The sequence below is a fragment of the Diadema setosum genome, chromosome 2 (assembly GCF_964275005.1).
Source record: "Diadema setosum chromosome 2, eeDiaSeto1, whole genome shotgun sequence".
Classification (NCBI taxonomy): Eukaryota; Metazoa; Echinodermata; class Echinoidea; order Diadematoida; family Diadematidae; genus Diadema; species Diadema setosum.
Window position 1 is genome coordinate 17,314,530 of NC_092686.1, and position 17,181 is coordinate 17,331,710.

General features: G+C 37.1%; 1 protein-coding gene across 1 annotated transcript; it reads right to left on the minus strand.

Annotated features, from left to right (window-relative positions):
- Nucleotides 1-1,240: 1,240 nt before the first annotated feature.
- Nucleotides 1,241-16,911, minus strand: LOC140240423 (scavenger receptor cysteine-rich domain-containing protein DMBT1-like). Its single transcript, XM_072320193.1, has 9 exons — nt 16,827-16,911; nt 14,908-15,225; nt 13,782-14,117; nt 7,256-7,561; nt 6,510-6,833; nt 5,367-5,699; nt 4,383-4,513; nt 2,545-2,797; nt 1,241-1,449 (listed from the first exon to the last, which is right to left on the minus strand). The coding sequence occupies exons 1-9, from the start codon at nt 16,909-16,911 to the stop codon at nt 1,241-1,243; spliced, it is 2,295 nt and encodes a 764-aa protein (XP_072176294.1).
- Nucleotides 16,912-17,181: the final 270 nt, after the last annotated feature.

Below are 17,181 nucleotides of genomic sequence, written 5' to 3' on the forward strand. Positions count from 1 at the left end.
AGTACAAGTACAAGTACAAGAACAAGTACAAGTACTATTGAGTACTATACATAAATACATACATGTGTCTTCAAACCTTCATGCATCACAAATCCATTAAATGTAGCACACAAATACATTTCCAATGTGGCCCTAGAAAATATATTTTAGATCAGCAATATTAATTTTCAAATTTTCTGTATGTCCTGAAAGAGTAATACTGCTAATGTATCTAACTTTCAAGTTTGTAAGCTCAAAATTTAGTGAAAGAAGTACTTTTCATACTAGTAGTCGCTGTAGACTCAAAACCTGACTATTGACATGGTTTCTCACCATATTCCGTTATAAATGGGGCACATTAAGTGTACATGAAATTCCTGAAATGAACGTTTTGACACAGTAAGACTTGGCATTGACATTTGGATGTAATAATTAATACAATGTGCTTGATGAGAATGCTAGGTTTCAGGATAATTTAGGAAATCCCTTCCTAGCTCTTGCTATGAAGTATCGAATACCATTTTTGTGTGCACACAGTAGAGAATGAGTCAGTGCACTTCAATAGCCTATAGACCAATAACTTCAAAGCTGATTTGTAAAAAGTGGCATAGTAATTTTGGATATTTTGTCACTTGTATTGGTGGATTGGGAACAACCAATTTCAATAACTTATTTTCATTTCGAAGCTAAAAATCACTTCTTTTAAAATCTGTCCCAACCTAATCTATTTTTTTTTTTTAATCTGGCAGCTTTACTGGCAGAGATACAGGAAAAGCAGCCTTAAGTTACAGGTGGCCAGTATAGACAGGTTGGCAGCTAATTTGTTTTATCGTGCAATATTCTTAATAGCTATCATACACATTCCCCATACATGTATAAATACGAAAGTCTTATCATCTCACTTTGATATTGTCTCATCTCCAGGTATTGAGTGAAGAAAAAAAAAGTTTTGATTATAGTCTCGTTCAACACTATTAGCACTGTGGTTGGTCCATATAAATGCTGTTATGTGAAATGCAGAAATTCTGTCAAACACCTAGCGAAGAAGTACAGTGTTTGACATGGCTAAATTTGCAATCAGTGAACACTACAAAAAAAAAGTACCCGGTAATGACTAGTAGAGACATATCAGGTGGCCACTATTATTAAAACTTCAAGGCATGATTTATCTATGTGAGATTTAGTGACTACATAAAGAACGTGCTGCTAAAATGCATGCATGCATACATACACATGTCTATAAATTTGGATGTCAATAAATTCATACTTTTGTTGTGTTCACAGCTTTGTAGACTCCAGAATTTCCCTTTGTGTTATCGGAATTGCCATCTCCAAAAGCTTTTTTACGTATCAAACATCCCACAATAATCAGGAGCCCCAAAACTGCAAGCACTATGAGGACAATATGCCATGTTTTCATGCCAGATGAACCATCTTGGTGGTCACCAGGAGTAGTATGAGATGGAGTCCCTGGAAGGAAAAATAAGAATGAGATGTCAACAACATCCACAGAGGTATTCACGTAATCATTTCATTTTCCTACATTTATCCTCTTTGAGAGATGACTTACAATACAATTTAGCCGATTACATTTGGTAATAAGTTGCATCTTGAATGTCTGAAAGCTCATCTAGGCCTATATTTGCCTCTAATGTTCACTCCATCCCTACAACACCTTCTCTTCTCTGTTTAACATCGGAATATACAATTGTTTCATCACCTCAGCTCAGTTCAGGTCAGTACAATTCCATTCAATTTATTTAAAACATCACCAGAAACAAAACCAAAACATAAAAGTATACATGTATCAGTTCATGAAATTGAGAAATAAAAAATAAAAAAAAAAAGATCATGAAATAAAATACCGTATATACGCATACAGATAATTACATATCTGGAAAAACAATGCACACTTTACAATATAAACCAAGAAAGGCTCTAGCATGAAATGTTGACCGAAAAATCAAATTTTGGTTTGTTACATGATTCAATTAAGAGTTTTGAAAGCTCTTTCATATGACATAATTATCATATGATGCATCACGCATTACCCCGGGGTACCGTAGTACCCGGGTTACCGCGTTGTGTAGCGCCACCTCACGTCCACTTGAGGACAGCCAGAGAAAAATGCATGCACTGTGTGTGCGTGTACATAGTCATTCCCATGCCACTGCTTGTTATACTATGCATGCATGGCACGCTGTGATACCACTAGCGTGTGCTTCAGTGCAGTGCAGTGCAGTAGCTAGTGCAAGCTAGCTCCTGCACCAAAATAATTTCCTCTTTTTGGCACCCAGGGTACAACCTCTTTTAAAAAAATAAATAATTCAACAAAATGGCTGATTTTTATTTATTACCCCGGGATACCATTATGTCATCATATCATCATTTTTTGTTTTGTTTTGTTGAAACGAACATGAAAGCCTTAGTTGTAGGCCCATACAGGCATATCTACAACCCCCATATGCTCCACACTTCTGTGCGTTCATATCTTCTCCCCATTCCCCATCATACAGAATACATAACTGTGATATAAATTGAAGCACCTTCATATCTTCACTTTACCTGTGACCATGGATAAGCCAACATTCTTGCCAACACAAGAGATGAGTGCTCGCTCACTGGAGCAATTCTCCTTCACAATCCATGGCCCCCGATGGCACCTGTAGAATCTAAACTGGCTTCTGTCGGTGTTATCTCCCGGGAAGCAGGGGAAGTCAGACCAAAGTGGAGGAGTCGGCCAGGTGACGGTGAAATCCTTCGAGTACAGACTTCTGGCCAGATCCATGTCAGTGTGACCAAGTTCTGTGCAGATGCCCTGATGTGTCAAGACAATGCATTACAGGCTACTTTTAAGATCTGAGAAATTTATATATTTATCATTATTGGAAAGTTTTTTATTTATTCAAGTCATATATCACAGGCCAGAGGCCTAGTTGCACATACCATTACAAAATGTCGACTTTTAAAATTGTACAACGAAATAGACTGCAAAGAAAATGACAAATAATCATGCACAAGATCAGAGGCCCATATCATAACAAATTTAAAGTAATAAAACTGAAATAAATACAACATAACCATTTAAAAGTATATTATGGAAAAACCAATTTACTCTCTGCATGCAATTTGAGGGACAAATGAGAGCTGTAAGATCTTCACAGCTGGCAGCACCAAATTTAGCAGAGACAGCTACTTCATCAGGAACTGGTATGAGCGTGCCTGCGGCATTCACTCATACACTGTTCTCAACCCGTTCCTTCCGCAATTCTCTGAGTGCCTTTAATGCCCCAAAATGAGATTCTTTTCGCCATCCACACAGAAAGGACAGGTTGGTAATCCACCTGTGCGAAAGCAGTCAAGTGGTACATGTATCACCTTTCCATGGTCAACTACATGTGCCATCGAACAATGGAAACATTGATCGGATGCGAGGTATGAATAGAGCGTGCACTGATGGGCTCACGGCCTCTTTTGTTGTACACAAAACCAGGTACATGAATTGGATAACTGGGGTCAGCGAACACAGAAATCTACTGAGCTCAGATTTGATCACTATGCACATGTTTATCAAGTTTTATAGCTGAACAAGTGCAAACTAAATCAGAAAAAAGGTAAATAATACCTTGAAATACGCATTTTCCCAACAGAAAGAGAACGAATACTGATCGAATAATCTCTTATCTTTTCATCAAACCTATTTTTCTGGTCATAATGACACAAACAAACGTAAATTTAGGCCACGAAAGCAAGCACTTGTGTTTCCATCTTGGGAACCTGGTATACCAGGTTCCCATTTAGCAGTTGCTCCCAGGGGAACCTGGTATACCAGGTTCCCGTAACGAACAGGTTAATATGCAACTATAATAGTGCTCTGTAGCAGTTATAGGTAAATGCTCTTTGAAAGTGATAGACTTCCAGTATGCAGAAGAAGTTAGTCTAGTTAAACAAGAGCAGTGCCTGTACTTTATTCATTATTATATGCATGGGTTCCAATGTGAATATGCAACAAATTTGTTTGAGGAAAAAGAGGGACTAGAAATCTAACCATGTGTCAACTGTCCAAAGTTTCCTGTTGAATGGAAGGCAGTTTGGGTCACTATTAAAGGGACTGTACAGTAATGGTTGAGGTGGGGATTCATGTTTTGAACATTAGTAAGTGAGATAATGAAAAGCCTCTTATGAAATATGAAAGAGCATGTAATTTTAAGAAGGTTTCAACGATTATTTGATGAAAATTGGTTTTCAAATGGCTGAGATATCCAGCCGCAGGCGATCCCTTAGTCTCCCCGCACCTCCGGTTGGCGCGACAAAAATGAAGAAAATAGCAGACCAAAAAAAAAATGACTTACTGTTAATGTAAATCTAAATGGCACCACTGGAATACAACTATAAAAACTTACACGGGCCTGGTCAAAGTGGATATTGCAAATAGCTCCCCAGATCCCATCATGAAGAATCTGCACCATGCCATATCTAGAGTTAACTTCTCCAGTCTCCGTCACCAGCCGTACAGGGTGGTTAGCAACTAGTTCTGCACAAGGACACAACATATGGGGAAGACATTCTATGAATAAACGGATCACACACATGAAATGAAGATTATTTGCACACTTGGCCATTTTCAACAGCCAATACCTACTTTTCACAGCAATTTTTTGAATATTTATTGTCAGGACAGTTGGTGCAAATCTTTTACATGTTTGGTATTCTTAACCCATTGAAGACAAGTCCCAAGTATTTTTGGGCAAGTGTCAATGGGAAATGCATTTTTGTGGTAGCAAAATCAGCCCGTCCTCAACAGGTTAAAAAGAACTTGTCAAAATGTTTACTGGAGAAAATTTTGTGAATGTATTTAAAGTCATGAACATCTTTCTATGATCAGACCTGTCAAACTGATAAGCGTGGGAACATAATCTTCTGTAGACAGGTAGATAAACCCACTGTATCAAAACAATAATTAACTGTCTGTTTGTGAACCTTGGCCATCAAAGCCATTACATCAAAATATCATTTGGAAACATCTGGAAATTGACAACCCATATTAAGTATGTCCTTCTTGTCCGCTGCTGTTTTTTTAATTGTTTCTATGACGACATAACCACACAATCAATGTTTCTTCCCCTGCTTCATTTCTTTATCTCACAATACATTTCCCCTTTCCTTAAATCACTCCAATCATTTAACATAAAATATGTCGGCACAATTTACATGAAATTATTTTCTGTCAAGATCTTCCTTTCATTGCTCTTCCACTTATTATAAGGTTATGATTGCATCTTGACTGATCTCACTACATCTCAGGGGCCAAGATATGAGTTATGACCTTAAACAAACATACCTTGATTAATCATATTTGATGAACAGCATTCAAGTGTTAAGCTTACCATGCGGACTGCAGATAAGGCCCACTGGGTCTGCTTGTCTGTCAGATGTAGCGTCATCAAAGATGTGAGTTGACTCACATTCTGTGATTTTGAATTCACTGCCAATGCAACGAACTCTGTTTAGGATGATTTCCCCATTCCCACGAGAGAAGAAATTCTCCATTTGATTAGAGAGGATAGGGGTGCTTTGAGCATAGCCCATTTGGCGACAGGCGACATCACCACTCTCAGAGGTAAAAAGTGCATTCCCTACTGCTCCCCATTCACCATCAAGAAACACGTCCAGACGACCCTGCTCCGAGGACTCACTGCCAGCCATCCGTAGATCATAGTCTAGAGGAGACATACAAAATGGAGGTGTTCTCTTTCATGCTGGAATACTCGACAGTTGGAGTGTACATCTAATAATCCCATCGTGAAATAACACATTAATCCTTTTTTATTATTTCAGCATGTGCAGGAGAGATTTCATTGAGTTTGCATGTCTAAATGGGATTATGTGCTTTTACAAACTAGAGAGGGTCCCATGCTCACCAAGTATTACAAGTTTGCCTTTTACACATTATTGCATACTATAACCCTAGAAGAACATAGCAAACTTAGGAAACTTTGGGGGATCTCCATAAGGGCATTATGTCCATTTGTATTCGATCACCCCTGAATCTGCCATAAACAAACTTTTAAAGCATGTCTTTACCAAAGAGTAATTCTGGTTTGATAGAAGACAAATTTTTAAAGATTCAACCCCCCCCCCCCCCAGAAAAAAAAAAAAAAAATGGGGGTTCTGGGCCACCCCCTAGGGGGCCCGAAGTGGGGCATGGTGCTCATATTCCGTCTTCCTAGCAAACATTCCTGCCAAGTTTCGTGAAACTTTGACCATGCATTTTCAAGAAGAATATGAAAACAAGAAAGTCGGGTCCTGCCCCACCCTGCCCTGATAATCTGCAAATTTATGAGCTTTTTTTAAAGTTTACATAAGCTGTAATATATACATAAAAACATAGGATACTAAATATAAAATTGATATGACATAGCTAGGAATTACTATGAAACACAAAACAATATAAAAGTAAGATGAATGATATAAAGTGCATAAGAAAACACAACTATACATAAATCACTGGATATACCCAGCCACGTTACCTTGTGGGGGTCCACAGATGACCTGGGCAATGTGATGAGGATCACACTGTGTAGCACTTGATTCGACAAAATTACACTCCTCCAGCTGAGTTTCAGTCCCACTGCACTGGTAATCCCTGTACCACACAGTCCCTGACACCTGGCCAAGGTCAACTGGTTTGGAGCTGTTACCCAGCGGGTAGCCAAGCTGTCTGCAGACCACTGCTGCCTCCTCGTCTCCCCAATCCGCATCACATATGACCCCTACAGTATGACCTTCTCGGTAGCTCACCACTCCTTCCAGACTACTTGATCCACTCAGAAAGTTTATCAGAGCGGCAGGCACTGTGGGTTTACACAAGATTCACACACACACACACACACACACACACACACACACACACAAATGAAATAAGAATAGGCTCTTTATTACTTTTTGTTCATTTTTTTTCACCGAGGGTCCTACAAGTTTGCAATACCACTGTTTTTTCAAGACTGGCTATTTCCTTTTTATTTCTCTTCCCTCATTGCCATTGACACAGCCTCTGTCGTGTTGCTTCTTTTTTTTTTTCAACAATGCATTTATTTTTCATTTCAATAGAAACTGAATAATTCATGCCTGAAAAAAAAAAAAATAAGTTCAGCAAATAACTCAGGATGACCATTATTACAACATATAAATCCCTATTATGGCTTCTCATTACCAGGTATACATAGTATGAATGATTTCAAGAAACTATGAAGAGGCTAGAAAATATCTGTGTTACCATCACACACTACTCCGGCTGATAATTCTGGATTTGTAGTGCAGGTCAAGTCGTTAGTAGCTGTCAGGGGACAGTCGAAGAGACTGCTCTCACTTCCGTCACACAGTAACCCATCCAGTAGCACGGGTCCATCACCCTTTGGCACCTTGTCTGCAGAAAGAGCTCCTAGTGGGTAGCCTAGCTGTCTGCAGGCCACAGTAGCATCCTGTAGATCCCACTCATTGGGGCAGACACGCCCCCACTGCCCACCCCGGTACACCTCTACTCGCCCCTCACCAGGATACATCCCACCTACCAGGCGAATAACTGATATGTAAAACACACAAGGTGAAACATGTGATAACAGTTTGACAAAAGAAAATTGAAAATAGTTAAATGTTGTTATAAAATGGGTTCAAGAATGTAGTCAATTGGAAGCGCTGAAATGAGTCAAGTGTGAGTGCATTAATTTCTTAGTAAATAACCGGGGGGCCAAAACCTTAAAACAGAGGTCGAGTTGCACTCTCTCTACAAACTAAGTAGACCATGCTTATTTTCAAGTTTTTATTGTAACAAACAACATTCCACTGGTCTACCTCAAAAAATTTGTTGCGAAAGCCTCCAAATCCAAGATGGCGTCCAAAATGGCCGCCATATTTACTGAATTTGTTATTTGAATGATAGAATTCGACAGAAACATCAGATTTCAACAAATGTGATGTCATATGAAAGAGAATAAAATTTTCTACAAGTTGATACCATTTTTGTGGGTTATTGTGATAACTGGATTGAGATTTTAAGGAAAAAACACTAATTTTTTGATATTTTTCTGAAAAAAGGAAAATCATGAAAATGCTTGATTCGGCATAAATCAGAAAATGACTGAAGGATTATCTTGAAACGTTTCAGGAATTTTGTTTGACATATAATTAATATTTGGAGAAAATTAGGGGTCAGTACCGCTTTTTGTTCAGGAGTAATAATGTCTCAAACTTGAAAACTCACTTTGTAAAAATGGGCACTTTAGTTGTGACAAGACCTTGTTGGTCATAAAACAAATCTGCGCGTGTCAAGACTACTACACGCACCACTAGCACTGGCGCGTGTAGCAGTGCCAGTGGTGCGTGTAGTAGTCTTGACAAACGCAGACTCTTGCTTTGACAAACAAGGGTTTGTGCCTGCAAACTAACTTTTCGTACCAAGTGGTAGCTCAGGTGACGCTGGTCGCTATTATTTCAAAGTAGATTGTTCTGAAGCAAATGAGATAAAGCATTTTTTTTTTTTCAAATAGAGGTAGTAGCTTGAAACTTGGCACCAATCTTGTTATAGATAGTTTAAAGGACAAGTTTTCCCTCATAGACATGCGGGTTGAGTGAATGCAGCAATATTAGTAGAACACATCAGTGAGAGTTTGAGCAAAATCAGACAATCTGTTAAAAAATTATGAATTTTTGAAGTTTCTACTTAGTCATGGCTGGATGGAAAGACTACTATAGCTTGTGATGTCACATGAGTACAACGATATAAAGAAAGAATAAAGAAAATTCAACATATTTCCATTTTTCTCGCATAACATAAGAACACATGACTTCTCTCTTTCAGAAGGCAAGGGGAATAATATTACCATTAACATACGTCAGTTGCAAGTCGAAGAAATGTGCACTTTATTCAAAAAGTAAAGTCAAACTTTCACTGATGTGTTCTACTAATATTGCTGCATTCTCTCAATCTTTATGTATCTGAAGGTGGACTTGTCCTTTAAGGCAGAATTCAGATCAACCACAAAAAAAAAAAAAAAATCAAGATGACAGCCATCAAAGTTGACATAGTTTATTGCGCCAAATTAAATGTATTATCATGATTTCCATAAAATTTTGTCTGTTGTACTATCTATTTATATGTTTTTACATATTTCAAACATTGTAATGCTATTTCAAACCGTCTTGGTTTTTATGGAGACATTTTTAAGACCAGTGATATTCTACTCTCCAAAAAAGAGAAAAAATCGAGTGGAAGTATTCACTTTTGAAGGAGTGAATAACAGAAAACAGTGAATTTAGAGTGAAATTGGAGTGAATTTTGAATGAAAATGTTCATTTTCACTCATTTTAGAGTGACCTCAGGGAACACTCGTCATTCTTCGAGTGATCCCTGAGGTCACTCTAAAATGAATGAAAATGAACATTTTCACTCTCGAGTGATTCTGATATCTACTATGGGAAAGCATGAAATGGCCTAAGTTCAGATCAATAATTGTGACACTATAACCAACATGAAATCAGCCTAAAAACAATGTAAGAAAAATCTTATAACAGTAAATACAGTTTCAGCATGCTTATTTGTAAATGTGAATATACAGCACGAAAAATACATTTGGACAGTTTTATTCGAAAAATATACTGAAAAATGATTTCGCACAAGATATTTAAAGGCAAATTTGAGAAATTGCCGCCATGTCGGATTTTCCGGGGGGGGGGGGGGGGGGGGGGGGATCAGAAGGGCTTTCAAGGACAAGGATCTACGGACATTATTACACATAGTACCATCATTATTCACGTTTCTGCAACAGCAGAGTAGCATACAAGTAAAAAAAAAAGCATATCTTTGATACAGAAGCATTTCTTTTTCATCAAAGATTGGGCCTTACCCAAAATGAGTTCCACTGGAATGAGTTCCACCCCCCCCCCCCCCCAAAAAAAAAAGACCCTCAATATGGTTTACACTATACAATATCGTTCGGATGTATAGAAACATATAATAGACAGCAATATAAGATGATTAAAAGAATATATTAAATCATAAGTTGAGATTTAACTTTGACGCAACACACATAATGTATTGTTTACCATTGGGATATCACATTCGATTTATATGTGCAGGTTGGTTGTATCACAAAACATTCTACCATGTATAAAAATTAAAATAAAGACTAAATCAAACGAAGATATCACCATTTCTTTACAAGAAACCATTAACCATGATAACTGTTGACAGCTAAGTATAAAAAACCCCGTTCTTATCAGATCTATTTAGTATATCTAATAATATTTGCAATGATTATACTGATTTAAGTTTGTACATTAGTTGTTCTATCCCTAACTCACAGTTTAGAACTAGTTTGAGGAATTAACTAAAGGTGGGTTTTGGTTTTACGTGCACTTATGGTAAATAATGCCTTGAACGACAACCTCAATCAATTACTGCCATCTTGAATTTTGTGCTGATACTATTTTTGTCGCTAAATATGACACATTGGCAAAATTTGTGCCAAATTCCAAGCTCCTATCTCTTTTTGGAAAATACTTTTTGTTCAATGTTCAATCTTATCTGCCTCAGAACAATCTACCATGAAATGCTACAGTAATAGCGACCAGTGTCACCTACCTGTCCACTTGGCATGAAAAGATAGTTTGCAGGCACTTATAAGTCAATAGACCATTACAGTATTACATGTGACCATGTATACATGAGACCATGTAAACACATTGTATGCAAAATTTATAATGCATAGATATATCTTTTTTTTTTCAAGTTTTAGATATTAACATGTCAACAGTGTATGATATTGCTTGTAATTCCATAAATATGAATTATGTCTCCTCTCAGTAGATTTCAATCACAATTGCAGGTTTCAAAATAATTATTCGGTTCTTCTTTGATAAATACTAAATCATGCATTTTTACATTTCATTCTTTCTTCAAAACAATATAAAAATATGAATTTCCTCCCCCTCCCCCCATTTATCACAATACTAGTACACAGCTAAAGTGGTATCAACTTTTAGGAAGCTTTTATACTCTCCTTCAAATGACATCAAAGTTTCTGCAATCCGATGTCTCTATCAATAGAAATGTTAAATCAATAAAAATGGCAACCCTATTGGACCGTATCTGTACTTTGGAGGTTTTTGTAACAAATCTACTGAGGTGTACTTACGAAACATTGCTTAGTACGCTTAGTAACTTTATGTATGGTCTTAATATTCATAGAGAGAGTGGAACTCGAAAAGTAAGCACAAACTTGGATTTGACCCTCTGTGACATCTTTGGAAACAGATGCGTGTAAAAACATGATATTATGTAAAATGAGATTTCAAGTTTGAGACATTACAACTCCTGAACCAAATACAATACTGACCTCTAATTTTCTCCACATATTGATTATATGGGAAAGATGTTAATTTCTACATGGTTTTCGTAAACATTTTTAATTTTTTTTTTGTTTTACTTTTTAGAGAAATATTTACGGTGCATTCTGAACAATGTCTCCATAAAAACCTAAGATGGTTTGAAATAGCATTACAATTTTCAAATTTATATAAAAACCATATAAACAAACCATATAAGCAAAACAGACAAAATTATATCAAAATCGAAATGATACATTTACTCTGGCGAAACACACTATGTCAGCTTTGATGGCCTGCAATCTTGATTTTTTTTTTTTGGAGTGATTGATCCAAATTTTGTTAGAAACTTTCTAAAGCCAGGTTGTTTCAAGCTTCTACCTCTATTTGAAAGAAATTTTTGCTTCATCTCATCTGCTTCAGAACAATCCACTTTGAAATAATAGCGATCAGCGTCACCTAAGCTACCACTTGGTATGGAAAGTTAGTTTGCAGGCACAAACGCTTGTTTGTCAATGCAAGAGTCTGCGTTTCCTAAGACTACTACACGCACCACTGGCACTGCTACACGCGCCAGTGCCAGTGGTGCGTATAGTAGTCTTAACGCGCGCAGACTTTTTTTATGACCAGCAATGTCTTGTCACAACTAAAGTGCCCATTTTTACAACGTGAGTTTTCAAGTTTGAAACATTATTACTCCTGAACAAAAAGCGATACTGACCCCTAATTTTCTCCAAATATTAATTATATGTCAAACAAAATTCCTGAAACGTTTCAAGATAATCCTTCAGTCATTTTCTGATTTATGCTGAATCAAGCATTTTCATGATTTTCCTTTTTTCAGAAAAATATCAAAAAATTAGTGTTTTTTCCTTAAAATCTCAATCCAGTTATCACAATAACCCACAAAAATGGTATCAACTTGTAGAAAATTTTATTCTCTTTTATATGACATCACATTTGTTGAAATCTGATGTTTCTGTCGAATTCTATCATTCAAATAACAAATTCAGTAAATATGGCGGCCATTTTGGACGCCATCTTGGATTTGGAGGCTTTCGCAACAAATTTTTTGAGGTAGACCAGTGGAATGTTGTTTGTTACAATAAAGTCTTGAAAATAAGCGTGGTCTACTTAGTTTGTAGAGAGAGTGCAACTCACTCGTTAAATAAGCGAGTTTTTGGGGTTTGGCCCTCCGGTTAAAATGCACGGCCTGACCAGGAAGGTGGAAGAGTCTCTCTTCCACCTCCCTGGCCTGATGTACGTCACGTTTACACTAGTAGTGCGCACTCAATCAGTTGTTACAAGTGCGTCACGCGCTACTATACGCGCTGTCAATCCTGTAAACAACTTCTAGTTCGGGCCGCGGGCAGCCACAACAGCCGGCGGCCTTTCTTGTGCATAACACGTGGCGTACGTATACTCTACGTACAGTACTTATGTGCGGGATTTCCGAGTGCGACGTGCGTAATCAAATGTTTGGGACGAACATCTTCGGACATCTTGACTTTTGAGCGAGTGCTACATGTAGCTGACTGGTATTGACCCACAAAGGTACGTGAATAATGTTGTTAGTTTTCGACCCATTTTATAAAACAAATGATGCACAGGATTATTTCGTGGCGTTAGTGAAGGTGCGGTGCACTCTCGAGTATTGACAACGGTTGCAAACATGCACTCGGCTGCGCCTCGTGCATGTCGCACCATTGTCAATACTCTCGAGCGCGCCGCACCTTCACTAACACACTCTATCCTGTGCGTCATTTGTATATTATTGTTATGATGAATTTCATTTTTCTCATGACAATGACTACTGCAGCATTACCACTGATGTGTTAAACCATAATAACATTGATTATATAAAATCATGAAAAGGTGTTTGCAAAATTCTGCACCTTGACCATTGGTTTGGAATCATCAACTTAATCGCACTTCATAGGGTAATGTAATCTTACTATTAAAAATAATATATCAAGGATACCTTCTTTTTTTTCCCCTCTCAATTCTTTATAAGTGGTCACGGAAAAATAAAACATCTTACTTGATAAAATATTTAGGTCCCTACTAGTGTACAATTTTAAGGAATACATAGAAAATAATTCCTTGTGATATAATCTTACATCTCAATTACACATTCCAAAAGTTGCATATTGATTTAAAAAAAAAACAGCGGATAGCATACACAACACCTAAACACTAACATATCAATGAGAATCAACTTTGTGGGTTAATTTAGTACACAATAAAACAGAACATTGACTAAATAAAAATCTAGGAGTTCTAAACAGAATAAGCACCAGGCATTGAGAACTTCTGTAAAAATACAATACCACATCAAATTAATTACACACCCAAAACTTTGACAACACATTAGCTTTGAATAAGAATGAATGGACTACTAGTACCAAAGAAATCCTTACATTTTTCTTTGCATATTACTCCTGCATCATCTTGATGGGAACAGGAGTACATGTCGTCGAGGGGGCACTGCATGAGGAAACGCTCACTGCCACTGCAGTGAATGATCCCATTGAGTGCAATGACGCCAGTCCCAGGAGCAAAGTTTGGAAGGAGAGGCGAATGGTAGTCACTGGTATAGACAGCCCGGACGTCGGGGTAGCCGAGCTGACGGCAAGCGACTCTTGCATCTCGACGATCCAGGGAGACTCCACACACAGTGCCCCATTCACCTGAGCTAGTCATGATTTCCAGACGGCCCTGTCCATCTGATGTGCCATTTACCAGACGTAAACTTGCTGTCAAGGCAAATTGAAAAATCATAGATAAACTAAAAAAAATAACTAGATAAGTAAACTAAATCAAGCAATCACAGGAGAAAGTCAATACAGGTGCATCCTAGGTAATGGGACCTTATCCACAGGCCTCCTTTTTCTCATATGCCATTTGTGTGCTGGCAAATTAAAGGTCCTACTGTATTTCCTGCAGAATGCAATTCTGACGAGGGCATTACCACTTCCGATATTCTTCTCCTTTTTTTCTTTTTCCTATGTTGGGTACTACTTTCTCTGTTCCAGATGGTTTCATGAAAGTATCAAATCCATGAATTTGCTCTACTTTGATCTTCTCAGATGCTCTTTCAATTAATTTTTTAATGTTTAAAGAAAGTGAATTGTAAGATTTACCTTTAGTCTTGATAAATTGCAGAAGCAATGCATGAAATTGAAATGTAAAATGACACACATTTTCCATTTTCATTGGTCCTATTGATTTCTGTCTGTCACAGACATGACATAAAATTGGCACATCTCAGCATATGTAATGGTTGTTTACATAATGATAAACTAAATGAAATTAGAATAATATCAGGGAATAATTTTCCTGGTATTGCTTCACAAATTTCCTATGCATTGATTTTGATACTGCCACACAAACTATCTTTTGTCACGTGTAGCAATTTTCTGCCACAAAAATGTACAGGATACCATTTACCATTTGAAACATCATTCATCGGCTGAAATTGCTCCATAAAGTCAAGTTGGAAAAACTATTCCCTGTATTGTAATACACAGGAAGTACAGTATCTACCTTTGTACATGCACATAACACTGGCGATCCGAGATCTTGGGCATTGTGTTGTGTTGGTGTGTGGACATTCCGATAATTCATTCTCTAAGCCAGTGCATTGCACATTGTCAAGCAGCACAGGTCCTTGTCCTTCCCCATGCATCCCATTGACCAGCGCCTGATCAGCTCCGATGTAGCCAAGCTGCTTACAGACCACTTCGGCATCACGGATATCCCACTGGCGGTCACAGACTGTGCCCCAGGAACCATTGACTACTGAAACTTCAACTCGACCCGCTGAGTTCATGATGCCACCGACAAGACGTACAGGCCATTGTACTATGCAAGAGTAGGAGAGTCAACAATAGTACATGTACTGCCTTTTAGCCATGGACACAAACATGGAGAGCTCAAACACTGAGAACATGTTAAAGTAAATAACAAAAAGAGGTCACCCACAATAGCAAATTAATAGTGATTTGAAGTAATATGAAAACTCTGTTTTTGATACATAACTGGAGAACAGTGAACCCCGCCCCCTCCCCTCTGAAAAATGCACTGATAGTACATGTGTGTTACGGAATATACTGGCAGTCTATACAGACAGGTTGGCACACTGACTCTAAAAATGCAATATCTGTTTATGGAAACATTGGACAGCCATGGAAAATAAATGTAACACTTGAACAGCTTCAGCTAAAGCAGGAACTGTGTTGTTGGACAGAGTCTAGATAGACTATAGATAATAAAATGTGAGCAATTCTTTATAGTTTGATAATTATTGATCAATATTAATAATGCAAAAATCAAAATCTACAGCATAATAAAACTATGGGAAACAATTATCACAGTAAACAGGTTGATCTTTTTCTGTGAAACAAGATATTTTAACGGCATGAAATTTTTGCAAATTGGATCTAATGGCCTTGTTTGCCGTATGAAATTTTTGTGAATTGCCACTGGCATTCAATGCATACAGTGTAGACAAGAACTTTCACATGCATTTTAATTTTGTGAATCTTGGCTCTCACGAATTTGCAAAATTAAATATAGGTGAACATAAATTTTCTGGTTTCACAGTACCGTAGTTCACAAAATACTGAAGAAATTATAAGTCAACAAGCCTCTCTAACATGATTGAGGATACTCTGCTAAGTTAGCTTCACTGTAGGCCCTACTTCAGCTTTCAAGATGATATTTCTACTTTATTTGATGATATGCCACTAAAGTGATAAATACGTAACATGCTCAATTGACTTTATAATATATCAGATTTCAGACTGGTATATCTTTCATCTATTTAAAAATAAAATGTGGGAATCATGTAATCCTAAGAATTTCCAAGTTTCAAACAAATAGTGACAGTAGTTGCAACCACCTACACATATCACACATATTGGAAGAAACAGTAGAGTCATCTTTGTCAGGAAATTATATATTAAGATCATTATTTTAATTTATGCAAAATATTGTAAAAAACAAAACAAAACATTTGGGAACTACCAGTAAGCATACCTCTACAACGAATGACCCCATTCCCCTGAAATGTTACCTTATAAAGGCTATTGCAAGACTACACGGCAACTAGGGTACAATTCTTATTTCATGCATTTAGTACCCGGTATTAACCACAACATTTCACTGAAAATTCATGTACAAGTCACTGGATAACTTATTATGTGATTACTGATAACATCAATCATCCCTTCCTCAAATTTGAATATACTTAATAGGGATTGAGATTAACATTCCTTTGCTAAAAGCATTTGAACATTCAAAGATCGAAATTATTTTTCCACTCATTTCTTCATATAATGAAAACTCTACCATTCAGTCAAACTGATTTTAACGGAAATTACATAACATCATCTATTTATCAAAGTCAACGTGATCAGTGATAAACATGTGATTTACAAAGATACAAACCCGAGCAAATGTACCTGTATTGTTTGTGGCAACACTCCCTTTGAACATCCAACATAAGATGGTACCAGTAAATAAGCAAAAAACATATGACCTTTCCATGATCTTCCTCAGTTCTGCTGCACTACAAACAGAAGGCAACCTGATTTAAAAAAAAAAAAATAGGTTAAAAAGTTAATTTTAAAAATGTACTTTTGAAAGACATCATACATATTCTATTGAGACTTCATATCATAATATGGTAGACTTGATATTAATTTATATCAATGACACACCACATAAATTTAAAAATCATATCCCACACAAAAATGATGCAAACATGAAAAAATCACTGTAAAGACCAACTTGATGCAATAGTTCACATCTGATCAT